General features: G+C 48.6%; 1 protein-coding gene across 3 annotated transcripts in view; it reads left to right on the top strand.

Annotated features, from left to right (window-relative positions):
• The window catches only part of LOC144688245 (RING finger protein 145-like), a 37,999-nt gene extending 10,804 nt beyond the window's left edge, over positions 1-27,195 (top strand). For 2 of the 3 annotated variants that reach the window (XM_078554713.1, XM_078554714.1), the window contains 8 exons: positions 595-686; positions 3,111-3,346; positions 6,881-7,059; positions 7,933-8,073; positions 12,549-12,731; positions 13,676-13,823; positions 20,888-21,244; positions 25,148-27,195. In XM_078554713.1, coding sequence (XP_078410839.1) covers positions 595-686; positions 3,111-3,346; positions 6,881-7,059; positions 7,933-8,073; positions 12,549-12,731; positions 13,676-13,823; positions 20,888-21,244; positions 25,148-25,846 — 2,035 coding nt within the window. In that variant the 3' untranslated portion in view covers positions 25,847-27,195. The remainder of the gene's footprint in view (positions 1-594; positions 687-3,110; positions 3,347-6,880; positions 7,060-7,932; positions 8,074-12,548; positions 12,732-13,675; positions 13,824-20,887; positions 21,245-25,147) is intronic. The other variant, XM_078554715.1, reaches the window with a different exon arrangement.
• Positions 27,196-27,956: the final 761 nt, after the last annotated feature.

Raw genomic sequence — 27,956 nt, 5'->3', positions numbered from 1 at the left:
CTCAAACATTTCCAAATATAAGACCTGACATGTTTTCATCTCATCTTTGCTTTTGGGTCAGTAAAATATCATATCCTCACTACTTGTTTACCTCTGACTCCCCTTTGATATTCAAACTTATCTAAAAATTCAAATGTTAGATCTAACCTATTTACTTGTACACCAACTTAACACTTTTAACCTTTTCATGTACCCAAGCCCCCAGACAGCTTGACTCCTATCAAATTCTTGCCCAGCTTAATTAAATCTTTCTCTCTCTCTCTCTCTCTCTCTCTCTCTCTCTCTCTCACACTCTCACATACACACCCGCCCCACCCCCCCCAAGCCTTCTTTACAGAATAATACAATATTCCCCAAAATATATATAAAAAACATCCATTCTCACTACTCTGTCCAGGCCCATCATGATTCTGAATACCTATATCAAATCTTCTCCCCTCCAAGGAAAGCAGCCCTAACGTCTCCAACCTATATCTGAACGATGTCGAGCTTTTGAGAGTTTTTGGAGCTGCACTAATCTCAGGCAAGGGGTGTCTTAAGGATTCCTGGGTGAAAGCGGTTGGCTAATCACCTGGTGTTTTGTTCTCTTCAAAGGAACTATGTTCTCAGAGAGCTCGAATCGGGCTATGATGGGGCTGTGTATCTGGACCTCATGGCAATGCAGCGCTTTCTGAGTGCACTAACAGGTAGGGAAGGGGTTATTGCGCCATCGCTAAACGAGAAGGCTGTCGCTCTTTGGTCAATCGGAATGGGTATTTGTGATTCTGCAAAGATCACTGAATCATCTAGCACAGAAGGAGGCCATTTGGCCCATTGCACCTAGACTGGCTCTTTGCAAGAACTTTCCAATTAGCCCCTCTCCCCATGCAGTAGGGTGTGACAGCCAGGTTTCCAGTGCTGACCCCTGACTGGTCTAGACCCTGTGAGACATTCATCTTATCTGATTTCTTTTTTAAAGTGAACTGTTTTGATGTTTGGCACTCTTTGTTTTTCCCCCACGTGTTGTTTTTGTTTTTCTGAATCTGGCAAGGGATGTTAGTCCTGGTAAACAGAACCCGGCCCTGCAACCCACTAAGATCTCCACACTCCTCCAGTTCTTGTCTCTTAAACATCCCTGATTTTAATCGCTCCACCTTCAGTTGCTTAGGCCCCAAGTTCTAGGATTCCCTCCCTAAACCTCTCCGCCTTCCTACCTCTCGCTCTTCCTTTAAGACACTCCTTAAAACCTGCCTTTTTGACGAAGCTTTTGGCCACCTGCCCGAATATCTCCTTTTGATGGTACAGAGCTTGAGTATTGCTGAAAAAATACACATACCGTCGAAGTTTTTCATCTTGCGCTCATCAGAATGCCAAATTGTAAAGGGAGCAACAATTTACACTGCATGAGAAGAATGGGCTGATTGGTCGGCAGGTGGACTCTGGTAGAGGCATTGCCATGGAGAATGCACCAGTTAACCGCCAATTATCTGTCAGTGCAAGTTGAAAAGCTTCAACAAATGTGTATTTTTTCAGTGATATTCAATAGCTCCTGATGTGGCTCAGTGTCGAATTTTTGATTTATAATGCACCGATGAAGGCTTTTGGGATGTTTTACTCCATTGTAGGAACTATATAAATGGAGATCATTGGAATAGAAGTCTTTCCAATGTTGGCTTCAAGCACGCCTGAATCGGGTAAATCTCAGGCAGGTGTTATAAGGGAGGTGGGGACTCCGGATACCTGTTCTTGTCTGAGTGGTTTCCAGAGGCTCCTGAAACCAGGTGTCTCTGAGTGTTGTGAGGTAGCTGAGCCCGGGATACAAGGTGAACCAGTTTACCAATAAGTTGGGCCTTGAGAATACTAACCTTGGAGACGACTCCTCTCTCTGCTTGACAGATGGCTAATGCTCAGACAGACTCCATGGTTTGTGGTACAAGCTACCAGCCGGGTCTATTAGAAGTGCGATTGTACCTGGGCAGAAGCAAACCCAGTAGAGTTTACTAGATTACTGCACTCAGTGGGGTTAATTGTGGCTTTGTGCGATAGTGTAAACGTTTACCTCAAATGTTTTCTAAACAGATTTTAACAGCTTGTTGGACATCTTTCCCATCTCCATCCTCATTGCTTTGACCACCCATACTCAAAATTATCCCCGCATCGCTGTTTAAGATAATAAAAGCCCCGGCCACTTCCTGTGATGTTACTCTTTAGCTTGGGCCCAGCATTTGCAATGTGAATCCTAGAGGCCCAATTGAACAATCGCACAATTTATGACTTCTGTGTAATTTCAATCCTTCTTTCCTTTGAAGGTGGAATGGAGGCTTAAGATCAAAACAACATCCTGCACTTATATAGTGCCTTCAGCCTCCCAAAGCTCTTGACAAGAGTGATTATCAAACAAAATTTGACATCGAGCCACATAAGGAGGTGTTAGACCAGATGACCAAAAGCTCGGTCAGAAAGGTGGATTTTAAGGAACGTCCTTAAAGGCGGAGAGGTTTAGGGAGAGAATTCCAGAGCATGGGCCTTGACAACTGAAGGCACGGCCACCCGTGGTGGAATAAGGAAATTGAGGATGCAGGGAAGGTCTAGAATTGGAGGGCTCGTGGGACTGGAGGTAGAAAGGGCCAAGGCTGCGGAGGGTGTTCATTGCCAGGATGGTTCCTACATCATCTCCTGAGTTGTGAGGAAGCAGTAGGTTTTCACAGAATCACACAGTGCATCGGCCCATCGAGTCTGCACCGACCCGTGAGAAACAACCTGACCTACCTACCTAATCCCATTTACCAGCACTTGGCCCATAGCCTTGAATGTTATGACGTGCCAAGTGCTCATCCAGGTACTTTTTAAAGGATGTGAGGCAACCTGCCTCCACCACCCTCCCAGGCAGCGCATTCCAGACTGTCACCACCCTCTGGGTAAAAAGGTTTTTCTTCACATCCCCCCCTAAACCTCCTGCCCCTCACCTTGAACTTATGTCCCCTCGTGACTGACCCTTCAACTAAAGGGAACAGCTGCTCCCTGTCCACCCTGTCCGTGCCCCTCATAATCTTGTGCACCTCGATCAGGTTTTGGAGGTGTTGGGTATGAGACCCTCCTCGCATTAAACTAAACGTTTTGTGTACCTGCAGGTCAGCTCCTGGTCTCGTCTCTCTGCTCTTTCTTCATGAAGCCCAAATCGTTCTGGTTGTTCTCGGCCCACCTGCTCCCCCTGCTGGCCAGGCTCTGCATGGTTCCCCTCACCATGCTTCTGGTGCTCAACAAGTTAGCCATCGTCTTCACCAGCCTTGAGGTGCTCTGCTTCTTGCTGTGCAACATGTTTGTACCTTACAATCTGGCCAAATCTGCCTACCGAGAGATTGTGCAGGTAGGGCTACTCCAAACCACGGTCCTTTGAATTAATTAGTGGGTAGGTTGAGGAATTATTTTCTTTGATGGCAGACTCCACAATGAGGTGACGTACCCTTAGAGCTAGTCCATTCAGGAAGTATAGCTTCACACACAACCGGAGTGGAAATCTGGAGCTTTGTTGCCATCAACAACTTGCATACTCCAGGATTTTTTTTTATATTTGTTCATGGGATGTGGGCGCCGCTGGCTAGGCCAGCATTTTTTGCCCATCCCTAATTGCCTTTGAGAAGGTGGTGCTGAGCTGCCTTCTTGACCTGTTGCAGTCCATGTGGTGTAGGTACACCCACCGTGCTGTTAGGGAGGGAGTTGCGGGATTTTGACCCAGTGACAGTGAAGGAACGGCGATATATTTCCAAGTCAGGATGGTGAGTGACTTGGAGGCTTGGAACTTCTAGGCGGCGGTGTTCCCATTTATCTGCTGCCCTTGTCCTTCTAGAGGGTAGTGGTTGTGGGTTTGGAAGGTGCTGTCGAAGGAGCCTTGGTGAGTTCCTGCAGTGCATCTTGTAAATGGTACACACTGCTGCTACTGTGCGTAGGTTACCTCAGCTGCACGCGACCCTTTTGATGCACCGTGCAGTCCCTTTAAGATTCTTAACGAGGCTGCAGTCTGTTGCCCGGGTTGCCTTGCAGCTTGTGGGGAATGTTGCTGCAGACTGATGCCCAGGTGAGAGGTAGCGGGTAGGTAATGTCCAACGTTTGTAGGTTATAGGTGGCAGAAAGACTGAATGAGGAGTTGATTTGCAATGCAGAGAGCAGTGGAGGGAGGTGAGGGAGAACAAGATGACAGTAGTGATCATAAAATGGGCTGAGCCAGAGAATCTGCAATGAGCGTACAGACATATAAATTAGGAGTCGGCCATTTAGCCCTTTAAGCCTGCTCCACCATTCAATAAGGTCATGGCTGATCTGACTGTGGCCTCAAATCCATATTCTGCTTATCCCTGATAACTTTTGGCTTCCTTGTTAGAGAAGAATCTATCTACCACTGCCTTAAAAATATTCATTGACCAGCCTCCACGGCTCCCTGGGGAAGAGATTTCCAGAGACCCACGACCCTCTGACAGAAAACATTTCTCCTCATCTCCGTCTTAAATGGGAGACGCCTTAATTTTTAAATTGTCCCCTAGTTCCAGTCTCTCCCTCAAGAGGAAGACATCCTCTTAGCATCCACCCTGTCAAGCCCTCTCAGGATCTTATATGTTTCAATATGATCACCTCTCAATCTTCTAAACTTCAGCTCCTGGACCCAGCCTGTCCAACCTTTCTTCACAGGATAACTCCCTCATCCCAGGAATCAGTCGTGTGAACCTTCTCTGAACTGCTTCTAATGCATTTATATCCTTTTTTAAATAAGGAGACCAATACTCCAGATGTGGTCTCATGTACAACTGTAGCGAAACATCCTTACTTTTATATTCCCATTGCAATAAACACCAACATTCCATTTGCCTTCCTAAACACTTGCTGTACCTGCACACTAACTTTTCCTGATTCATGTACCGGCACCAAGGTAACATAAATCCAGGTTATCATCAAGACCATGTAAATCCAGGCTATCGCTAAAACTGTGCAAATCCAGATTCTATAAACCAATATTTTTACCAATATTGTGTAAATCAATTCCCAAGGTTTCCTCTTCTGGCCAGTCAGTATTTGTGAAGAGAAAAGATAAGTTGGATGTCATGGTCTGATGAAGGGGGTGCATATGAAACTGCCGGAAAATGGGATTAGAATAATTAGGTACTTGTTTGACCGGCGCAGACTCAATGGGCTGAAGGGCCTTTTTCTGTGCTGTAAACCTCTATGACTCTATGACCAGGACACCCAGATCCCTCTGTACCTCATTTCTGCAATCTCTCTCCATTTAAATAATATGCTGCTTTTCAATTCTATGAACAAGCTCACATCTTCCAACATTATACTCAATCTGCCAAATTTTTGGCTATTCACTTAACCAATCTGTGTCCCTTTACAAACTCCTTATGTCCTCTTCACAACTTACTTTCCTACTTATCTTTGTGTCAGCAGAAAATTTATCAACCATACGTTCAGACCCTTCATCCAAGTCATTGATATCAATTGTAAATAGCTGAGGCCCCAGCACTGATCCCTGTGGCACTCCACTCGTCCCATTAATGGCAGTGGTGGAGGCCTGTGAGCAGGTTATCAATTGGTATCTTGCTTATCTGTGCACGCCTGTGTTTCCTTGCAAAGTTACCCTTGTTGGCCAGTTATGGGGAGAAGCAGTCCACATCTCAGTCTGGCAGTGATAACCAAATGGGGCATGGGTTCTGTGCCTACGCCTCCCAATATGGTGGCTTAGTCTATAGTGACCTTCTTTCCATCCCTCCTAAGCTAAGATGCTGTAGAAATGACGGCCTTTTGAAAGGAATATGGTCAAAATGGGTCATGTTAAACTTGTATAGGAGCCTGCCTAGGCTGCACTTCAGCATTGTGCGCAGCTCTGGTCTCCATACTATAAAAAGGATTTAACAAAAGCATTGGAGAAAGTGTGAAAAAAGACCTCAGAGCAACTAGAATTGAGAGATTGCAGCTGTTGGGAAAGGTCGAAGGGACTGGGGCTTTTTCTTTAGAAAAGTGACTGAGAGGTGACCTGACAGTCATTAAAATTATGAACGGGTTGGGCCAGGCCTATCATGGAATGATTCCAGTACGGAAGGAGGCCATTTGGCCCCTCATGTTTGTGCTGACCCTCTGAAGGAGCTGTTCACCTCGTGCCAGTCCCCTGCCCTTTCCCCGCAGCCCTGGACATATTTTCCTTTCAAGTAAACGGCCCAATTCCCTTTGATGCGGAGAGCCAGTTTCCATTTGGGGGGGAATCCAACATAGCTACTGATAAGTCCAGCTGGGAAATAGGAGAAACGTCTTTGCTCGGTGGTGAGAATGTGGAACTCGCTACCACAGGAAAAGGTTGAAGCAAATAGCTTAGATGCTTTCTAAAGGAAACTAGAGAGAACGTGGGAGAAAAGAGAATGGAAAGATATGCTGAAAGATGGAGATGAAGCAGATGGAAGTGGAGGAAATTGTGTTGAGTATAAACACTGGCACCTATTGTTTGGGCTGAATGACCTCTTTCTATGCTCTATTTTCTAGGTAATACGATTGACGCTTGCTGAGGGGGGTGGGGTGCTGTTATACTCGCTGGGGGGCGAAGGCACTCTTCACTCTTGCTGGGTGGGAGGTCCCTCTCGCTGGGGGAGGAGCACTCACTTTCTTGGGGCACGCTGAGACTGCAACAGTTAAGATTGCCTTTCCTTGGTCACTGCTTAGTAAAGGGGATGAAGGTGGCGGGCAGGACATGGGCTGGGTAGGGCGGAGGACATGGGATTTGGTTTCCACATGGGTGCATGGCCAAGGACTAGAGGCGAAGGGAGCATTTGACCCCGAGTAGAGCCCCTGCGGACTGCTGTTCTGACGCGGCGGTGGTCGGTGTTGACTGCTGACGGGTGGGTCTGTTTTGTGTGTGCAGGAGAGCGAGCTGTACGGAGTCCTGGGCTTGGGGATGATGCTGTGGAACCAGTTTGCAGTGCCAGCGCTCTTCACCACGTTCTGGCTGGTGCTGTTTGTTGCGGAGATGTACTTCTACCTCAGCTCTCGCAACCAGCTGACAGCTTCCCACGAGGGTCTGATCTTTGCCTTCCTCACCAGGTACTGAGAGATACTGCGTCTTCAGTTAAGGGAGACCTCCGAGATCTTGAATCAAAACGAGGGACATTTCTGCTTGTTTCTCGCTCACGGTTTTGGTTTCACCGATTTGCCCTTTGATTTTTCCTGGAAAAGAATTTCATTGATATCGATTTTTGGCTGGCAAATGGACTCCAATTGGTAAAAAGTGTTGCCAAGCCGTGATTTGTTAATGACCAGCCAATCGGTTTCTTACAGTAATGTTGGTTGAGAGAGAAATATTGATCGGGTTGCCTGGAAAGAACTCCCAAGCTTTTACAACAGAAACAAAAATAGCTGGAAAAACTCAGTTCTGATGAAGAGTCATACGGACTCGAAACGTTAACTGTGTTCCTCTCCACAGATGCTGTCAGACCTGCTGAGCTTTTCCAGCTATTTTCGTTTTTGTTTCAGATTTCCAGCATCCGCAGTATTTTGCTCCCAAGCTTTTAGTTGCTGTGGCCAACATCCAAATAAAACAGCACCTCTGACAATGCAGCACTCCCTCAGTCGTGCACGAGAGTGCCAGCCTGGATTTTATGCTCAAAGTCTCTGGAGTTGGACTTGAACCCACAACCTTTGGACTCAAGCGGCAAGAGTGCTACCCAGTACCAATCAGTGGGACTGATTGTGCACCCCTTTCTAAGAGGTGGTACCGGAATGATGGGCTGAAAGGCCTCCTTCTGTCTATCATTTCACCTTGAAAGATTTGCGTGTGTGACCACATGCCCCCCCACTCCCAGGTCTCCCTCTGTTTCCACTTTAAAATGTCTGACGGTGCAGACTATCGAGTAGAGCTACATTGGCGTTGTCGGATGTTTGATGAATCTTTGACCTCCTACCTTTGACCTCTTGCAGTGTGGCCGGGTGCTGCGTTACTCCGTACTCTCTGGTGGGGCTGACGTTCACGGTCTCTCGCCTGTCGCTAGGCTTGCTTACCCTGTGCAAGTTTTACCTGCAGGGATATTCGGCCTTTGTTAATGGCAACCTCATGCACAGGTAAGGGGAGGACAATGGCCTGGGCCACTCTTGAACCAACAAAGTTAGAGGGAAAGAACTTAGGAACGTACGAAATAGGAGCAGAAGTAGGCCATTCGGCCCCGAGTGCCTGCTCCGGCATTCAATAAGATCTGTATGTGTTTTGAATTCCACATTCCCATCTACCCCAGATAACCTTTGATTCCCTTGCCTAATAAGAATCTATCTATCTCTGCCTTAAAAATATTCGATGACCCCACCTCCACTGCCTTCGAAGGCAGAGTTCCAAAGTCACGCAACCCTCTGAGAGAAAAAAAAATTCTCCTCGTCTCTGCCCTAAAAGGGCCACCCCTAATTTTAAAACAGTGCCCCCCTAGCTCTGGACTCACCCACAAATCCACGCCCACCTTGTCAATACCGTTCAGGATCTTGTATACTTCAATCAAGTCACCTCTCACTCTTCTAAACTCCAGTGGAAACAAGCCCAGTCTGTCTAACCTTTCCTCATAAGACAACCCACTCATTCCAGGTATCAATCTAGTTAACCTTCTCTGAACCGCCTCCAACACATTTACATCCTTCCTTAAATAAGGAGACCAAAACTGCACATAATATTCGAAATGTGGTCTCAGCAGTGCACCTCAGAATTCTGCAGTTGTTCTCTGTTTGAGTAATACTCTGCTTTTTTTATTCTTTCTGCCAAAGTGAACATTTCCCCACATTATACTCCATCTACCAGATCTTTGCCCACTCACTCACCCTATCTATATCCGTCTGCAACCTCCTTATGTCCTCTTCATAACATAACAGAAAGCTCCTACCTATCTTTGTGTCGTCTGCAAATTTAGCTACTATGCCTTCACTCCCCTCATCTAAGTTATTGATATAATTTGTAAAAAGTTGAGGCCCCAGCACAGACCCCTGTGGGACTCCACCAGTCACATCCTGCCAACCAGAAAAAAGTCCCATTTATGTTTTCTGTCAACCAGCCAACCTTCTATCCGTGCTATGTTACTTGCTATGCGATGAGCTTTTATTATCCGCAATAACCTTTAATGTGGCACCTTATCCGATGCCTTCCGGAAATCCACGTACAGCAGGTCTACAGGCTCCCCTTTATCCACGGTGCATGTTAATCCTTCAAAGAGCTCCAATAAATCGGTTAAACAGGATTTCCCTTTCATAAAACCATGCAGACTCTTACCAATTACCTTGAGTTTTTCCAAGTGCCCAGCTATAAACTCTTTAATGATCACCTCTAACACCTTCCGCAAGTCAGACATCAAGTTAACTGGCCTATAGTTTCCTGTTTGCTGCCTCCTTTCTTGAATAGAGGGGATATATTTGTTACTTTCCAGTCTGACAGGACCTTTCCAGAAAATTAACACCAATCCATCCACTATCTCAGTAGCCACCTCTTTTAAGACCCTAGGATGAGGTCCATCAGGACCCAGAGACTTGTCAGTCCACAGCTCCATCAGTTTGCTCAGTATCACTTCCCTAGTGATTATAATTTCACCAAGTTCCCCTCTCCCCTCCACCTACAGATTTACAGCTATTACTGGAATGTTTTTGTATCCTCTATAGTGAACACAGAAGCAAAATATTTGTTCATTTCATCCACCATTTCCTTATTATCTACTATTAACTCCCCATTCTCAGTCCCTTGAGGACCAACATTTACTTTACCTACTCTTTTTCCTGTTTAAATACCTGTAGAAACTCTTGCTATCCATTTTTACATTTCTAGCTAGCTTCCTCTCATACTCTAATTTCTCCTGATTAACCTTTTCGTCATTTTCTGCCATTATTATATTCTGACCGATCATCTGACCTGCCACTCATCTTTGTGCAGTTATGTGCTTTTTCCTTAAGTTTGATACTTCCCTTAATTTCTTAATTAACCACGGATGGTGGGTCCTCCCCTTAGTATTTTTATTCATAGTAGGAATATACTTATTCTGAGTATTCTGAAATATCCCCTTAAATGTCTGCCACTACTTCTCTATTGATCTATTCCGTAGCCTGGTACCCCTGCCTTTGTGCAGCATCTTTCATCATCTCAGGACATCCAAAAGCATTTTACAACAAATTTTTTTGAAGTGTAGTCACTGTTATAATGTAGGGAACCAACTGTCACACAGTAAGATCCCACAAACAGCCAATCTGATTGTGTTTTTTTTTTAAAATAGTGATGCTGGTTGTGGGATAAATATTGGCCAGGACACCAGGGAGAACTGCCCTGCACCTCTTCGAAATAGTGGCCTGGGGACCTATTGCATCCCTGCTGAGGAGTTGCAGACGAGGCCTTGGTTTAAAGCCTCGCCCGAAAGACAGCACCTCTGGCAGCGCAGCACTCCCTCAGCACTGGGAGCATCAGCTTGAGTTAGTGTTCAAGTGGGGTTTGAACCCAGACCCAACTCTTGAGGTGATGTTAGTTGAGGCTTAAATGTTGGTCAACTGTTTCTTAACTGTGGTGACAACATCTAAAGTTAGATGGGGTGGGGGTGGGCATGGATGCCACTGATTTGAGTCCAACAGGAGGGTTGTGGGTGGCAGTGAGGGATTGCACAGGTACCTGGATGGAACTGGCAGTTATAAGGAGAGACCATGTTGATAGAGTTCCCTAAGAAACATGATAAACCCGTGCATGGTGTGAGCTCAGCAGATGAAGGATAGCATCCCAGGGCTGGACCATAGGACATAGGAGCAGAAATTAGGCCATTCGGCCCATCGAGTCTGCTCCGCCATTCAATCATGGCTGATAAGTTTCTCAACCCCATTCTCCCGCCTTCTCCCCGTAACCTTTGATCCCCTTACCAATCAAGAACCTATCTATCTCGGTCTTAAATACACTCAATGACCTGGCCTCCACAGCCTTCTGTGGCAATGAATTCCATAGATTCACCACTCTCTGGCTAAAGAAGTTTCTCCTCATCTCCGTTCTAAAAGATCTTCCCTTTACTCTGAGGCTGTGCCCGCGGGTCCTAGTCTCTCCTACTAATGGAAACATCTTCCCCACGTCCACTCTATCCAGGCCTTTCAGTATTCTGTAAGTTTCAATCAGATCCCCCCTCATCCTTCTAAACTCCATCGAGTATAGACCCAGAGTCCTCAAACGTTCCTCATATGTTATGGACAATAAAGATAGGAAGGAAGGTCTATCATTGAGAGAGATTTTGTTTTATTCTTTCACGGGATATGGGTGTCACTGGCATGTCCAGCATTTTTGCCCCCGTGCCGTAGGAATGAGTGGCTTGTTAGACTTTCAGAGGAGCAGTCAAGGGTCAGCCACACTGCTGTGGGCCTGGAGTCACATGTAGGGCAGACCAGGTAAGGACAGCAGAGTTTCTTCCTTCAAGGACGTTACTGAACTAGGTGGGTTTTTATGACAATTGATGGGCACTATTACTAGGCTAGCTTTATTTACAGATTTATTAAGTGAATTTAAATTCCACCAGCAGCCTGGTGGGCTTTGAACCCATGTTCCCTGGGCCTCTGGACTACTGGTCCGGTGACAATTTACATGAGGTTCGTCAGAGTGGTTTGATTTAATGTGTTGGCCAGAACTGTTAGATAGAATCTCCTATCCTATTAACTTTCTGTGTTTATAATGTCAGGGCTCAGTTTCCCCTTGCCACTTGCCTTACTCTGACCTTTCACCTCCCCCTCATGCTCCCACTTAGGAGGCACAGTCTTAGAATAAGGGGTCAACCATTTAGGACAGAGGTGAGAAAATTCTTCACTCAGAGGTTTGAGAATCTTTTTGGAATCCTCCACCCCAGACGGTTGTGGATGCTACGTCGTTCTAGTGATGGGGTTGGGATGGGAATCTGGAGTTCAGGTGGAAGTCCGTTATCCTGCGAAGAAAGGCAGATTGGGCCTATACTCATTGGAGTTTAGTAGAATGAGAGGTGATCTTATTGAAACATAATAGGAAAGAGGCTAGATGTTGAGGGGATGTTTCCTTTCAGGAGGGAATCTAGGATTGTGGGGGGGGAAACAGTTTAACGATAAGGAGTCTCCCGTTTAAGACTGGGATGAGAAGTTTCTTATTGAATGGTGGAGCATGCTCGAAGGGCTGAATGGCCTACTCCTCCTAAGCCCTATGTTCGTCTTTGAAATTCTCTTTCTCCGAGAGCAGTGGAGCTGGGTATTTGAATATATTCAAGGCCGAATTAGACAGATTTTTAATTGACAGGGAGTCAAAGGTTAAGGGAGACAGGCAAGGAGGTGGTGTTAAGGCCAAAATCAAATCAGCCATGATCATACTGAATGGCGGAGCGGGCTTGATGGGATGAATGGCCTATTACTGTTTCTTACCACCTTTGAGTTAACTACCCTATCTCAGTAAAGCAAGTTACGTGGGAGAGAATGAGGTAAGTGCTTAGTTTCAACGTTTCCTGTTGGGGTCCCATCTTGTAGTTTAAAAATAATAATTGCGCCCAGAGTTGCGACGCTGCTTTTTCCCCGCTGTAATTTTATTCTCTGCCCAGAGGTGTGACGGAAGGGGTGACCTTTCTACTGCTGGCCCTGCAGACGGACCTGATTGATCTGCACGTTCTGCAGCGCACCTTCCTGCTCAGCATCATCCTCTTCATCATCGTGGCCTCCATCCTGCAGTCGATGCTGGAAATCACTGACCCCATCGTCCTCGCACTGGGGGCTTCCAGAAACAGGTGAGAGAGGTGGGGCGAGGAGGGCACACGGGGTGGGCTCACTCTGGAGTCGGGACCTGCCGAGGTTCTCGTCTGAACCTTCTCCCAACTTACTCTCCGGTGCGCTCCAGATCCCAGTTATCTCCCAGCGCCTCGGCCAGAGTGCCTGTTAGTCTTCATTGAGTTTTGAAGTTGACCGGGAAGCTGGTCGACCACCAGGGGCATCACAATGGAACCTGATTTCGCCCTTGAGTTGGTTTCCATGTCGAGCTATCGGGGAATTCGTCTACAAGATGCACTGCAGGAATTCACCAAGCCTCCTTAGGCAGCACCTTCCAAACCCATGGCCACCACCATCTAGAAGGACAAGGGCAACAGATAGATGTTGGAGGTTCCCTTGAAGCCACACACCATCCTGACTTGGAAATATATCGCCGTTCCTTCACTGTCGCTGGGTCAAATTCCTGGAATTCCCTCCCTAACAGCACTGTGGATGTACCTACACCACATGGACTGCAGCGGTTCAAGAAAGCAGCTCACCACCACCTTCTCAAAGGCAACTAGGGATGGGCAATAAATGCTGGGCCCAGCCAGCGACGCCCACATCCCATGAATGAATAAAAAAAGTTTGGGTTGTTCACTCCGGTCTCCCTGGGAGGGGTTTGCTCCCTGGTCTCCCCTCGGGGGTGGGGGGATCTCTCATTTACTGGTCAGCCTAGTGGAGGGGGGAATGCTGGAAGGGGAGGCTGGTGGGGGGGCTGCTCCCCGGGGTGTGGTGGTGGGTGGGTTTGGAGGGGGGGGATGCTCCCCGGGGAAGGGATCTCATTCTGGAACTGGTTCCCGATCCCCGGCTACGGGCTGAATGGAAGTCGATGGGACCAATCACCCATCTCTAACTCGAATTCCTTATTTTCCACCTTTTTTTTTTGTATCCCTCCCACCCCCTCCTCCTCCCCCCTGCTCAGGAGTTTATGGAAACACTTCCGCGCCGCCACCATGTGCCTTTTCCTGTTAGTATTTCCCAGCTTCATGGCCTATCGGATTGCACAGTTCTTCGAGATGGACTTCTGGCTGCTGATCATCATCTCCAGCAGTGCCCTGACCTCTCTCCAGGTGGGTAGGGTTAAAGGGCACCTTGGTATATATTAACGACCAGGGCTTGGCTACACAGGGCTCGGTCTCCAGCTTCGCAGGAGGTTTCGCGATGTCGTGAATAATGAGGAATGAAGGCTGCAGACTTTGAGGAAGACAGGGGCTGGTGGAATGGGCAGACGCAGGGAAGTGTGAAGTGACCTTCTCTTGGGGAGAATGAGGAGAAGCGATATAAAATGATTGGTGTAATTTTAAAGAGAGCAGAGAGATCTGGAGTTTTTTACGCAAATATTCGAAGGCGGAGCAATAAGTTGAGAAGGCTGTTTTAAAAAAAAAAAGCCATGCGGAGGCATGGTGTAGAAAAGCAAGGAATTTATAGTGAACTTTACTAATCACTGGTTAGGCCTCAGCTAACCTGCTGTCTCCGATTCTGGGTACAGCACTTTTGTAAGGGATTTGGGTAGATTTTTGAAGGGGAAAGATTTGTTGGGGTAGGAATGAAAAGGGCAGAAGACCAATTGGATTGCTCTTTCAAAGAGCCAGCATAGGCACGATGGGCCAAATGGCCACCTCCTGTGCAGTAAGGTTCTAAGTAAGTAACACCTCGCTTGTGTTCAGTTTGTATAGTTTTTTTTTGTGTGTGTTCTTAAGCCCTTTCTAATCCCCCCCTTAAGCGAGGTGTGGGGTTACAGTACTGAGCACTAACTGCAGTTAAGATAAAGCTGCAAGTTAGTGTGGTGCCTGTAACAAGTGAGCAGGAGGTCACGACGCAGAAGGAATGTTCTTGGTACATAGTCAAACACCGTAAGTGTGTGAGGGTGCGAGAGGAGGACCCTGAGCCAGGCAGACAGCAGCACCTAGAGGAGAGTGTGAGAGGAGGACTCTGGAACAGGCAGTCAGCAGCACCTAGAGGCGAGTGTGAGAGGAGGACCCTGGGTCAGGCAGTCAGCAGCACCTAGAGGAGAGTGCGAGAGGAGGACCCTGAGCCAGGCGGTCAGCAGCACCTGGAGGAGAGTGTGAGAGGAGGACTCTGGAACAGGCAGTCAGCAGCACCTGGAGGCGAGTGTGAGAGGAGGACTCTGGAACAGGCAGTCAGCAGCACCTGGAGGAGAGTGTGAGAGGAGGACTCTGGGGCAGGCAGTCAGCAGCACCTAGAGGAGAGTGTGAGAGGAGGACTCTGGGGCAGGCAGTCAGCAGCACCTAGAGGAGAGTGTGAGAGGAGGACTCTGGGGCAGGCAGTCAGCAGCACCTAGAGGAGAGTGTGAGAGGAGGACCCTGGGACAGGCAGTCAGCAGCACCTAGAGGAGAGTGTGAGAGGAGGACCCTGGGACAGGCAGTCAGCAGCACCTAGAGGAGAGTATGAGAGGAGGACTCTGGGGCAGGCAGTCAGCAGCACCTAGAGGAGAGTGTGAGAGGAGGACTCTGGGGCAGGCAGTCAGCAGCACCTAGAGGAGAGTGTGAGAGGAGGACTCTGGGGCAGGCAGTCAGCAGCACCTAGAGGAGCGAGAGAGGAGGACCCTGAGACAGGCAGTTAGCAGCACCTAGAGGAGAGTGAGAGAGGAGGATTCCGGAACAGGCAGTCAGCAGCACCTAGAGGAGAGTGTGAGAGGAGGACTCTGGGGCAGGCAGTCAGCAGCACCTAGAGGAGAGTGAGAGAGGAGGATTCCGGGACAGGCAGTCAGCAGCACCTAGAGGAGTATGTGAGAGGAGGACCCTGGGACAGGCAGTCAGCAGCACCTAGAGGATCTAGTCTATCTAGAGGATCTAACATCTCGTCTATATTCAAGCAGGAGTAAGGGTAAAATAAAGGGTAAAATAAAATCAAGGGCCCATATTGTATTTAGTTAAGATTTGTCTGAGGAGCTCAGTCCCGTGATTTGCACATCCTGCGCTATGTGGGAAATCCTAGATGCCCCGGTTGTTTGGATGACCATGTGTGCAGGAAGTGCCTCTGACTGGAGCAACTCGAGTTCTGGGCATTGGAGCTTGAGCAGCAGCTGGGGGCACTACGGTGCGTTCACGGGGCTGAGAGGTTTGTGGATAGCACGTTTCAGGACGTGGTCACCCCGCAGCTTAAGGAAGTGCAAACAGAGAGGGAATGGGTGACAGAAGAAGGGGACCAGGCAGGTAGTGAGGGAGTCCCCTGAGTGCATCTCGCTCGCAAACCCGTTTTTCGGCTTTGGAAAATGGTGAGAGTGACAGTTCCTCAGAGCCAAGCCCATGGCACTGTGGGTGGTCCAGCTGCTCAGTCGGGGAGGAAGAAGTGTGGAAGGCCAATTGTTGTAGGGGATTAATTCGTGAGGGGAGTAGACAGGCGCTTCTGTGGCCGTAGATGTGACTCCAGGATGGTATGTTGCCTCCTTGGTGCCAGGGCCAAGGATGTCACGGAATGGCTGCCGGGCATTCTGAAGGGGGAGGGTGAACAGCCAGAGGTCGTGGCCCATGTTGGGACCAATAATATAGGGAAGAAAGAGAAATGAGGTCCTACCAGCAGACTTTAGGGAGTTCGGTAGGAAATTGAAATCAGGACTTCACAGGTAGTAATCTCCAGATTACTCCCAGTGCCACGCAATAGTGAGTATAGGAACAGAAGGATAGAGCAGATGAATGTGTGGCTGGAGAGATGGTGCAGGAGGGAGGGCTTTAGATTCCTGGGGCATTGGGACTGTTTCTGGGGGAGGTGGGACCTGTACATGTTGGATGCGTTACATCTGAACCGGAACAGGGAGGTTTGCTAAAGCAGTTGGGGCGGATTTAAACTAAATTGGCAGGGGCATGGCAACCTGAAAAGTAGTTCAGGGAGGAGAGTAGCTGAGATGGAATTAGAAGTTAAACACGCTAAAAAGAGAGTCCGGAAGGCAGACGAGGCATGGGCTAGATAAGAAAGAAATTAGTTTAACATGGCTAAATGGAATATATTTTAATGCAAGGAGCCTGAGGAATAAGGCAGATGAGCTGAGGGCGCAGATAGGCATGTGGGAGTACGATGATATAGCTGTGACCGAGACTTGGCTAAAAGAAAATGCAGGATTGGTAGCTCAGCATTCCTGGTTATAGGGTATTCTGACGCGATAGAGAGGGGGATAGAAGAGGGGTGGGGGTTGCAATATTGATCAAGGAATCAATTATAGCAGTGAGAAGGGATGATCATCAAATGAGGCCAAATGGGTAGAAGTAAAAACCACAAAAGGGGCAACCACACTGTTGGGTGCGTACTGTTGGCCCCCAAACAGCCAGGGAGAGAAAGAGGATCGAACATGTAATCAAATTTCGGAGAAGTGTAAGAATAATGCAGCAATAGTGGGAGATTTTAATTACCCGAATAATTACTTGGATAGTCTTAGTGTGCAGAGTAGGGAGAGAGCAAAATTCTTAGGTCGCATCCAGGGGAACTTTTTTAGCCAGTAGGGAGAAAGCCCAACAAGGGACTGGGCCTAATATTCAGAAGTGAGCCTGGGCAGGTGGAAGGCTTATCACCAGAGGAGCACTCAGATAAAAGCAAAAAACTGCGGATGCTGGAAATCTGAAACAAAAATAGAAAATGCTGGAAAAACTCAGCAGGTCCAACAGCATCTGCCGCGAGAAAAATAGAGTTAACGTTTCGAGTCCGTTTGACCCTGGGGAGCATTTTGGAGATAGCGACCATCGCTCGGTTAGATTTAGGATAGTTATGGAAAAAGATAAGGTTGGGCCGAGAATAAAAGTTCTAAAACTGGGGAAAGGCTGATTTTTACTGAGATGAGATGCGATTTGGTCCAAGTGGACTGGGAGCAGCTACTTGCAGATAAAACTGTGTCAGGGCAGTGGGAGGCATTCAAGGAGGAAATAGCGAGAGTACAGGGCAAATATGTTCCCGTAAAGACAAAGAGGGGGGGGACCAAGTCCGGAGAACCATGGATGTCAAGGGTCATAAAGGTTAGGATTGAGAGACAAAGAGAAGCTTATGGCAGATACTGAGGGCTCAATACGGCAGAGTCCTTAGAGGAGTATAAAAAGTGCAGAAGGGAACTTAAAAAGGAAATTAGGAAAGCTAAGAGAGTGCATGAGAAAGCTTTGGTGGGTAGAATAAAGGAAAACCCAAAGGGTTTTTTAAATATATAAAGAGCAAGAGGATAACTAGGGAAAGAGTAGGGCCAATTAGGGATCACAGAGGTAACCTGTGTGGACCCAGAATACATAGTCCCCAATCAATACTTTGCATCAGTCTTCACAATGGGAAAGGGCGACACAGGTATAGACATCAGGGTGGAGGACTGTGAAATATTAGAGGAAATTAACACAGAGAGAGAGATAGAGAAGGCACTAGCAGGCTTACCGGCCTTAAAAGTGGATAAACTCGCAGGCCCGAATGATATGTATCCCAGGCTGTTGAGGGAGGCAAGGGAAGATGTATCAGGGGCCCTGGCACTAATTTTCAAATCCTCTCCGGCCACAGGTGAGGTGCTGGAGGACTGCTAACATTGTCCCATTATTAAAAAAGGGAGAAAGGGATAGACCAGGAAATTACAGGCCAGTCAGTCTAACCTCGGTGGTGGGGAAGTTACTAGAAAGAATTCTGAGGGACAGAATATATATGCGCTTGAGACACACTGGATTAATCAGGGATAGTCAGCATGGACTTGTTAAAAGGGAAGGTCGTGTTTGACAAATTTGATTGAATTTTTTGAGGAGGTAACCAGGAGTGTTGATGAGGGTAATGTATTTGATGTGGTCTACAAAGCCTTGCTAAAGTCCATGATAAGGTCCCTCATGGCAGACTGGTCAAGAAAGTAAGAGCCCATGGGATCCGAGACAAAGTGGAACATTGGATCCAAACTTGGCTGAGAGGCAGGAAGCAGAGGGTGATGGTAGAGGGATGTTTCTGTGACTGGAAGCCTGCTTCCATGGGGGTTCCGCAGGGCTCATTGCTGGGGCCCTTGCTGTTTGTGGTGTACATAAGTGATTTGGACTTAAATGTAGGGGGTATGATCAAGAAGTTTGTGGATGACACAAAATTTGGCAGGGTAGTAAATAATGAGGAGGATATCAATGGACTGGTCAGGTGGGCAGAGCAGTGGCAAATGGAATTCAACCTGGAAAAGTGTGAGGTAATGCACTTGGGGAGGGCTAACAAGGCAAGGGATTACACTATGAATGGTAGAACCCTGGAAAGTACTGAAGATCAGAGTGACCTTGGTGTGCATATCCACAGATCCCTGAAGGTAGCAGGGCAGGTAGATAAGGTGGTTAAGAAGGCATATGGAATACTTGCCTTTATTAGCTGAAACTTAGAATACAAGAGCAGGGAGGTTATGGTGGAACTCTATAAAATGCTGGTTAGGCCACAACTGGAGTACTGTGTGCAGTTCTGGTCACCACATTATAGGAAGGATGTGATTGCACTGGAGAGGGTACAGAGGAGATTTACCTGGATGCAGCCTGGGCTGGAGGGTCTGAGCTATGAGGAAATACTGGAAAAGTTGGAGTTGTTTTCCTTGGAGCAGCGAAGGTTGAGAGGGGACCTGATAGAGGTGTATAAGGTTATGGGGGGCATAGATAGGATGGATAGGAAGGCACTTTTTTCATTAGTAGAGGAGACTATAACCAGGGGGCATAGATTTAAGGTAAGAGGTAGAAAGCTAAGAGGGGAGTTGAGAATATTTTTCACCCAGAGGGTGGTGGGAGTCTGGACTCACTGCCTGAAAGGGTTGTTGAGTCAGAAACTCTCGTAACATTTAAGAAGTATTTAGGTATTCACTTGCATTGCCGTTAGCCTCCAGGGCTATGTGCTAAGCACTGGAAAATGGGATTCGTGTAGTCAGGTCTTTGTTGACCGGCGCAGAAATAATGGGCCGAATGGCCTCCTTCTGTGCTGTAAACGCCTAAGTCTGAGGACTAGACCCGTCATTGGGAGCTACAATCCTTCCCACTTAGATCTAAGGAGGACAAATGGGAGCATTTTCTCAATGAAGAGAGACTAGGAGGAGGAGCAAAGGGGTTTAGTGTCCACATACACATGTCACAAGTACAAGAAGTGATCAAAAAGGCTAATGGAATATTGGCCTTTATCTCAATGGCCCTAGAATACAGTGGGGAAGGAAGTGATGTTCCAGTATTACAGAGTCTTGGTTAGACCCCATCAGGAGCACTGTGTTTAGCTCCAGGCACCGTATCTCAGGATGATGTATTAGCCCTGGACACGGTGCAATGGAGATTCAGTTTAGTTTGAACCCTGTGCTGTACCTGTGTTGAGAGTGTTTGATGGGGACAGTGTAGAGGGAGCTTTACTCTGTATCTAACCCCATGCTGTACCTGCCCTGGGAGTGTTTGATGGGGATAGTGGAGAGGGAGCTTTACTCTGTATCTAACCCCATGCTGTACCTGCCCTGGGAGTGTTTGATGGGGATAGTGTAGAGGGAGCTTTACTCTGTATCTAACCCCATGCTGTACCTGCCCTGGGAGTGTTTGATGGGGATAGTGGAGAGGGAGCTTTACTCTGTATCTAGCCCATGTTGAACTTGCCCTGGGTGTGTTTAATGAGACAATGTGGAGCATCCACAGCTTCCTGAGGTGGAGAATTCCAAAGATCTCTTTGAGTGAGGTAATTTGCCCTCATCTCAGTCCTAAATCCTTATCCTGAGACTATGACCCCGAGTTGTAGACTCTCCAGCTACAGGAAACAGCCTCTGTGCCCACCCTGTCAAGCTGCCTGAGAATTTTATACATTCCAATGAGATCCAGATATTATGGGCACAGGGTGATGCCAAGGAGATGTGATTCATATAAAGATACAGTGCAGCGGCGAGCATGAGAAACTTTGACCTAGTCTTGTTTAGGTTGGCGAGAGCAGGACGGACAGCACGCTTCTGACACGAGTCTTTGGCTTGTGAGTAACTGGTTGTCCCAAACTCGTGGACGCTGCATGTAATTGGCTGGATTAACGTTTTGGTTAATAAAAGATATTAATCGGCATTGCCTGCCCTTTGAAGTAGTCCTAAGGGCAGGGACAAATGATGAACCCTGTGCGGGCTGATGCCCACTGATGGGCCCAAAGTGGCCACCCTGCTGTAATAATGAAATACTGTGGCTGAACCTCCCTTTTCCAGGTGACTGGGACCCTCTTCATCTACGGGCTTTTTGTGACTGAGGACCTGAGGAGGGAGGCCATTGAGAACCTGGAGGACATAATCTACTACGTGAACAGCTCATGCCGGGTCCTGGAGTTCCTGGTGGCGGTGTGCGTGGTGGCTTACGGCGCGGTGGAGTCCATCTTCGGCGAGTGGAGCTGGATGGGGGCCTCGGTCATCGTCGTCCACTCTTACTTCAACGTCTGGCTGCGGGCGCGCGCTGGCTGGAACAGCTTCTTCCTCCGCAGGGAGGCAGCTCGCAAGATCAACTCGCTGTCCCGCGCCTCCCAGCAGCAGCTCCAGGACTACGCCGACGTCTGCGCCATTTGCTACCAGGTAGGGCCTCGCTCTGAGGTGGAGTCCCTGTTGTTGTTGTTGTTGTTGTAGGAAACGTGGCGCACAGCAAGATCCCACAAACAGCAAAGCGAATGTGATCAGACGGTCTGTTTTAGTGACGTTGGAGGAGGGATCAACGTTGGACCGAACGCCTCTGGGAAAACTCTCTTTCTCCTCCAACCCTCCTCTTCGTGGGGTAGACAGTCTCCTGGTTTAACATCTCGCCTGCAAGGTGGCAGTGCAGCACTCCCTCAGTCGGCCTGGACTATTGGGCTCAGGGAGTGGGACTTGAACCGGCAACCTTCTGACTTAGAGGCGGGAGTGCTGCCAATAATGGAGCCGCAGCTAACACCTCTCGGGTGCGATGTTGGCGCAGTGGGTTGGATACTGACCTTTCGCCTCTGGGGATGTAGCGGGTGCGGGGCGGGGTGGGGGTCAGGTCAGAGTTCAAATGTAGCCCCAGAAAGACGGGCCTAAGATGTCACGTCTGGCCATGAAGGTCCTTTGTGAGAAGAGTAAGAGGCGACTTGATTGAAACACATAAGATCCTGAGGGGCCTTGACAGAGTGGATGTGGAGAGGCTGTTTCCTCTTGTGGGAGTATCTAGAACTAGGGGTCACTGTTTAAAAATAAGGGGTCGCTCATTTAAGACGGAGATAAGGGGAATTTTTTTCTCTGAGGGTAGTGAGCCTCAATAGGCAGTGGAAGCAGAGTCTTTGAATGTTTTTCAAGGCAGAACTAGATAGATTCTTGATAAACAAAGGGGGTGAAAGGTTATCGGGGGTAGGCGGGAGGTTACAATCAGCTCTGCCATGATCTTATTGAATGGGGGAGCAGGCTCGAGGGGCCGAGTGGCCTACTCCTGCTGCTAATCCGTACGTTTGAGTTTGGTCTTCTCTCTGGTGGGCACGGGCCTACATTATAAAGCTGTGGGCACGGGCCTACATTATAAAGCTGCAAAGCAGCCCCACATCTTAACTCTTAGCTGCCTCGCCAGCCACTTTGCTGTATCAAATGGAGATTGATGGGGGGGTGGGTGGTAAATACTAGTTTTGCCATCAACTCTCACATTGCAAGAGTGAACAAAATAACTATTTTTAAGAGATGGGATGGTCAGGAATGCCCATGGGGAAGGCGAAGTTGTTTGCTATGCTTCCTACACAGCGTTCTTCAGTCCCAAATGTGCTGTCATTTTATGCACCTCTTCCTCAATTCTTCCCTCGGTTTTAAAGCTTCCTTTCCCCTTCCTCCTTTCCCCTTCCTCCTGTCCCCTTCCTCCTTTCCCCTTCCTCCTTTCCCCTTCCTCCTTTCCCCTTCCTCCTTTCCCCTTCCTCCTTTCCCCTTCCTCCTTTCCCTTCCTCCTCTCCCCTTCCTCCTTTCCCCTTCCTCCTTTCCCCTTCCTCCTTTCCCCTTCCTCCTTTCCCTTCCTCCTCTCCCCTTCCTCCTTTCCCCTTCCTCCTTTCCCCTTCCTCCTTTCCCCTTCCTCCTTTCCCCTTCCGCCTTTCCCCTTCCTCCTTTCCCTTTCCTCCTTTCCCTTTCCTCCTTTCCCCTTCCTCCTTTCCCCTTCCTCCTTTCCCCTTCCTCCTTTCCCCTTCCTCCTTTCCCCTTCCTCCTCTCCCCTTCCTCCTCTCCCCTTCCTCCTCTCCCCTTCCTCCTCTCCCCTTCCTCCTCTCCCCTTCCTCCTCTCCCCTTCCTCCTCTCCCCTTCCTCCTCTCCCCTTCCTCCTCTCCCCTTCCTCCTCTCCCCTTCCTCCTCTCCCCTTCCTCCTCTCCCCTTCCTCCTTTCCCCTTCCTCCTGTCCCCTTCCTCCTGTCCCCTTCCTCCTGTCCCCTTCCTCCTGTCCCCTTCCTCCTGTCCCCTTCCTCCTGTCCCCTTCCTCCTGTCCCCTTCCTCCTGTCCCCTTCCTCCTGTCCCCTTCCTCCTGTCCCCTTCCTCCTGTCCCCTTCCTCCTGTCCCCTTCCTCCTGTCCCCTTCCTCCTGTCCCCTTCCTCCTGTCCCCTTCCTCCTGTCCCCTTCCTCCTGTCCCCTTCCTCCTGTCCCCTTCCTCCTGTCCCCTTCCTCCTGTCCCCTTCCTCCTGCGGACGTTTGAAACTCAAACTTGGTGTTTTTTTTTAAATGATGGGAATTATGTAAAATTGCAAGGAGATATTCATCGGTGAAGTAAATGGAGGAAAACTGTGGCCAATGGATTTCAATGTGGGCAAATGTGTTCAAAACCTGTCACGTGGTGACTCCAGAGGACTGAGCAGGTAATTTCCTCAGTGGTGATGAGCTAGGGATAGTGGAGATTCAAAGAGACTTTGGATGGGTTGGGATGTGGTTGGGCGGTGCAGGGATGGTGTCAGGGGTCTAGGCGCATGGATCATTTAAAATGTCAGGAATGGACACAGGAAATAATCAGACAGGCTAACGCTGGCCTCCATATCTAGATGACTAGGATACAAGGGGGCAGAAGTCATGCTTGAGCTGTACAATGGTCTGGTTAGCTCACACCGGGAATACTGTGAACTGTTCAGGGCACCATTGGAACCTGGGACTTGGGAGCAGGAGGTTCTTCCCACTAAATACTGATCGTCCCGAATAGAATTGAGCACCATTCGGCCCTTCGAGCCTGCTCCACCATTCAGTAAGATCATGGCTGATCTGGTTGTGGTCTCCGCTTTAATTTCCTGTTTCCCTCCCTCAATAACCTTTGACCCCCCCCCCCCCCCCCCCCTTGTCTATCAAAAATCTGTAACTCCGCCTTGAATAAGTTCAATGACCCAGCCTCCACTGCTCTCTGGGGAAGAGAATTCCACAGACTCATGACCCTCTGAGAGACAGAGGATTTCTCCTCCATCCCAGTCTTAAAAGGGAGGCCTCTTATTCTTAAACTCTGTCCCCTGGTCCTAGTCTCCCCCCACAAGAGGAAACATCCTCCCCGGTATCTACCCTGCCATGTCCCCTGAGGATCACCACAGCTTTAGGAAGGATATATTGGGCTTGGAGGGATTGCGGTGTAGGTTTACCAGAATGAAGCCTGTGTTAATTCTAACATTTGGGTGTTTAATTGTCTCCAGGGTGATGGGTATTTATTGGGAATTCACTTGTGCTCATCATGTAGAGGAGCAGATCAGTTGTTCGATTGGAGGTGCACAATATGTGAGGTGTGTCTCTAAGTAAAAGCTCCTGAGTCCAGGTTCTAGTTCTATCCTTCACTGCCTGGCTGTCTGAACTGCATCAACCTGACCTCAAAGGGTTAAGTTACAGGGAGGGATTGCACAAACCATTGTTGTATCCTCTAGAATTCAGAAGGCTAAAGGTGGATTTGATTGACGTTTTCAAGATGTGAAGGGGAACTGATAGGGTCGATAGAGAGAAACTATTTCAGCTGCTAGGAAATCTAAAAGTCGTTCTTAAACTTGGCCTTAGTAGCGAAGGTGCTCCCACAGATTTTAATTTTTATTCTTTCGTAGAATGTGTGTGTCGCTGGCTGAGCCAGCATTTTTGCTCGTCCCTAACTGCCCTTGAGAAGGTGGTGGTGAGCTTTCTTCTTGAATCGCTGCGATCCATGTGGTGTAGGTACACCCACAGTGCTGTTAGGGAGGGAGTTCCAGGATTTTGACCCAGCGACAGTGAAGGAACGGCGATATATTTCCAAGTCAGGATGGTGAGTGACTTGGAGGGGAACTTCCAGGTGGTGGTGTTCCCATCTATCTGCTGCCCTTGTCCTTCTAGATGGTAGTGGTCGTGGGTTTGGAAGGTGCTGTCTAAGGAGCCTTGGTGAGTTTCTGCAGTGCCTCTTGTCCATGGTACACACACTGCTGGCCACAGCAAGGTGATGGCAGAGTAAATGGAGATTGAAGCTTTTGGTTGCTACATGTTGAATAATATTTGCTTCTTGCGATTTCTTTCTTCCTCCCAGGTCATGAGAACGGCTGTTGTAACCGTGTGCGGACATTATTACCACACTTCCTGCCTCCGGCGGTGGCTGTACGTGCAAAAAACCTGCCCCATGTGCCACCAGCTCATAAAGCCTTCGCCACCTCCACCAGAACCTCCCCAGCAGGCCACGGAAGAGGAGGAGGCTCACGAGCAGCGACAGGCCCCTCCAGGAGACAGGGACGCAAATGGTATTGCGGCCCCTGCCGGAGGTGGTGGTGGTGGTGAGGAGCACACGGAGGCCGCAGGCTTCGGGCCCGGCTCCAGCGGGGACTTCAGGCCGCAGGGCGATCTTCGGGAGAACGCCGCGTGCCGAGGCGAAGGCCGAGAATCTCAGCAGAGGACAGAATCCGAAGGGGCTCAGACCCCTCGGGTCGACGGGGCTTTCGGGATTCCAGAATTGGAAGAGGACGAGCCCGCGGAGGAAAGGGACTCGGCAGTAAATGCGACGGGAAAGGAGAGCCCCGACTGCGACCAGGCTCCTGCCGAGGAGCTAGGCCTCGAGCCCGGCACAGACGGAGAGGACGAAATGGACGCTGTGTGCAGCGAGTCACCAAACGCCGATCAGGATTTTAAACCATTTCCAGCGGGAACACCATCAGAGAGCAAGGAATCTTTACCGTTTTCCGAAAGGAACGACCCCTCAGGACTAGCCCCAACTTTACGGGACGAAGAGAGTTGACGGTGTTAAGGATTGGAAAACGAGGGAGAAAATAAAAAAATATATATATAAACTACGTTAACTGTTAAAACTCAATTGGCTTATGTTGACAATCGGATTATGCATATATAGTAGCTATATAAAAAGTTGAACTCTGACCTTTATTCCAGTTTGACCGTCATCCAGTGGCAGCCATTTTGGAAGTTGCTTGTTTTCAGGGAAGTCAGGAAGGAAAAGGGTCAAAGTTGAGCCAATGTATCCACGGCCTCACTTAAGCCCAACACACTGAGGAGTGTGTTGGTTCCCATCCAGTGTGTGTGTTTCACCAAGGTTGCTGTTGTGTGGAGCCTTTACTGCTAGCACCTTATCAGAGGCCTGAGCTACCCAGGAATGACGAGGTAAAAATAGGTGTCCCTCTGCTGCCCCGCTTCTTTATTCGTTCAAGGGATGTGAGCGTTGCTGGCTGGGCCAGCATTTTGGCTTACCCCTAATCCCCTTGTCGCAGGAGGGGGTGGTGAGCTGCCTCCTTGAACCGCTGCAGTCCATGTGGTGTAGGTACACCCACAATGCTGTTAGGGAGGGAGTTCCAGGATTTTGACCCACCGACAGTGAAGGAACGGCGATATATTTCCAAGTCAGGGTGGTGAGTGACTTGGAGGGGAACTTGCAAGTGGTGATGTTCCCATGCATTTGCTGCCCTTGTCCCTTCTAGATGGTAGAAATCACGGGTTTGGGAGGTGCTGTCGGAGGAGCCTTGGTGAGTTCCTGCAGTGCATCTTGTATATAGTACACATCACCTCATTTTCCTTTTGTTCCAGTATCTCCTGTCCATTAATACATGGTCCCCTCTTACCAATGTATCTCAGGGCAATCAGTCTTACCTCCGTTAAAATGGGAATCTGAATTACAAGCAGAAAATGCAGGAAATACTTAACTCCCTTTCTCTCTCAATAAAGAGTGTTTCAAATGGATGACCCTTGGTCAGAACTGGAACATGTTGGAGATTAACAGGCCTTATGCAAGCGGAGAGGCAGAGAAATTGGGGAAGGGGGAGGAAGCAGAAGTGAGGAGCCCTGTGATAGGCCGAAAGGCAGGAGGGATTAAATGTCATAAGAGATGATGATGGTGCAAGGCCAAAGGGAGATAGTAAATGAGGAGAGAAGAGATGGGTCTGGAGGAGATGTAAATGGCGATGGAACCATTACCAGTACTTGCTGTCTACAAGCATGGAAGTAGTGGGAAAAGCAAAATACTGCGGATGCTGGAAATCTGAAATAAAAACAGAAAATGCTAGAAAAACTCAGCCGGTCCGTCAGCATCTGTGGAGAGAGAAACAGAGTTAACGTTTCACAGTCCCTCTGACTCAGAGCTAGGAGAAGTGGAAATGTGATGGATTTTAGACAGGTTGAGAGGGGGTTGGAGCAGGTGGAATGAAATGGAAGGTAATGGATAGGTGGGAGCTATGTACGATATGGGAGTAGTGGATCTGAAATAGTTGAAGTGGGTGTTGAATCCAGAAGATGGCAAAGTGCCTGGTCAAAAGATGAGGGGCTGTTCCTTGAGTTTCTGTTGAATGTCATTGGAGGAGAACAGCAGAGAGGGAAGTGATGTCGACACCCAATTTCTGCCCCTCCCCCCCCCCCCCCCCCAAACTCTCTTCAGCTTCACACTTCCATCCTCAACCCCCAGACTCCGCAGGCAGGTTGGAAACCCTCTGGGAATAGGAACAGGAGGAATTCCATTCCGGCTGTTCAGTTAGATCCTGGCCGACCTGTGTTTGAACTCCATCTTGACTCTCAAACCCTGCCTGAGAAAAAACAAAATCGTATTCTCAGCTTTGACATTCTCAGTTGACACCACAGCCCCAACCAGGGTTTTGGGGGGAGAAAGTTCCAGAGAATTGTCCGGGAGTCTTCACGGAAAGGTTGGAATGCTAGGTTAACCTCTGGCACGCTGTTGTGAGCGACTCTGGGAGAAAAAATCATAGCTTTAAAAATGTCTGTTTCTTCGTTTCCTTTGACCGATTTTGTTCACTGGCCATAACACGCAGGTGAGGAAAGAGGCTATTGGACTTAACGAGTCAAGAATCGTCTAATTGGATAATGAGTCTGTTCTCTAACCAATCAGTGAG

This window comes from Cetorhinus maximus, chromosome 1 (genome assembly GCF_964194155.1).
Source record: "Cetorhinus maximus chromosome 1, sCetMax3.hap1.1, whole genome shotgun sequence".
Taxonomy (NCBI): Eukaryota; Metazoa; Chordata; class Chondrichthyes; order Lamniformes; family Cetorhinidae; genus Cetorhinus; species Cetorhinus maximus.
Note: the sequence above shows the minus strand (reverse complement) of the source record. Positions and strands in the feature narration are given on the sequence as shown.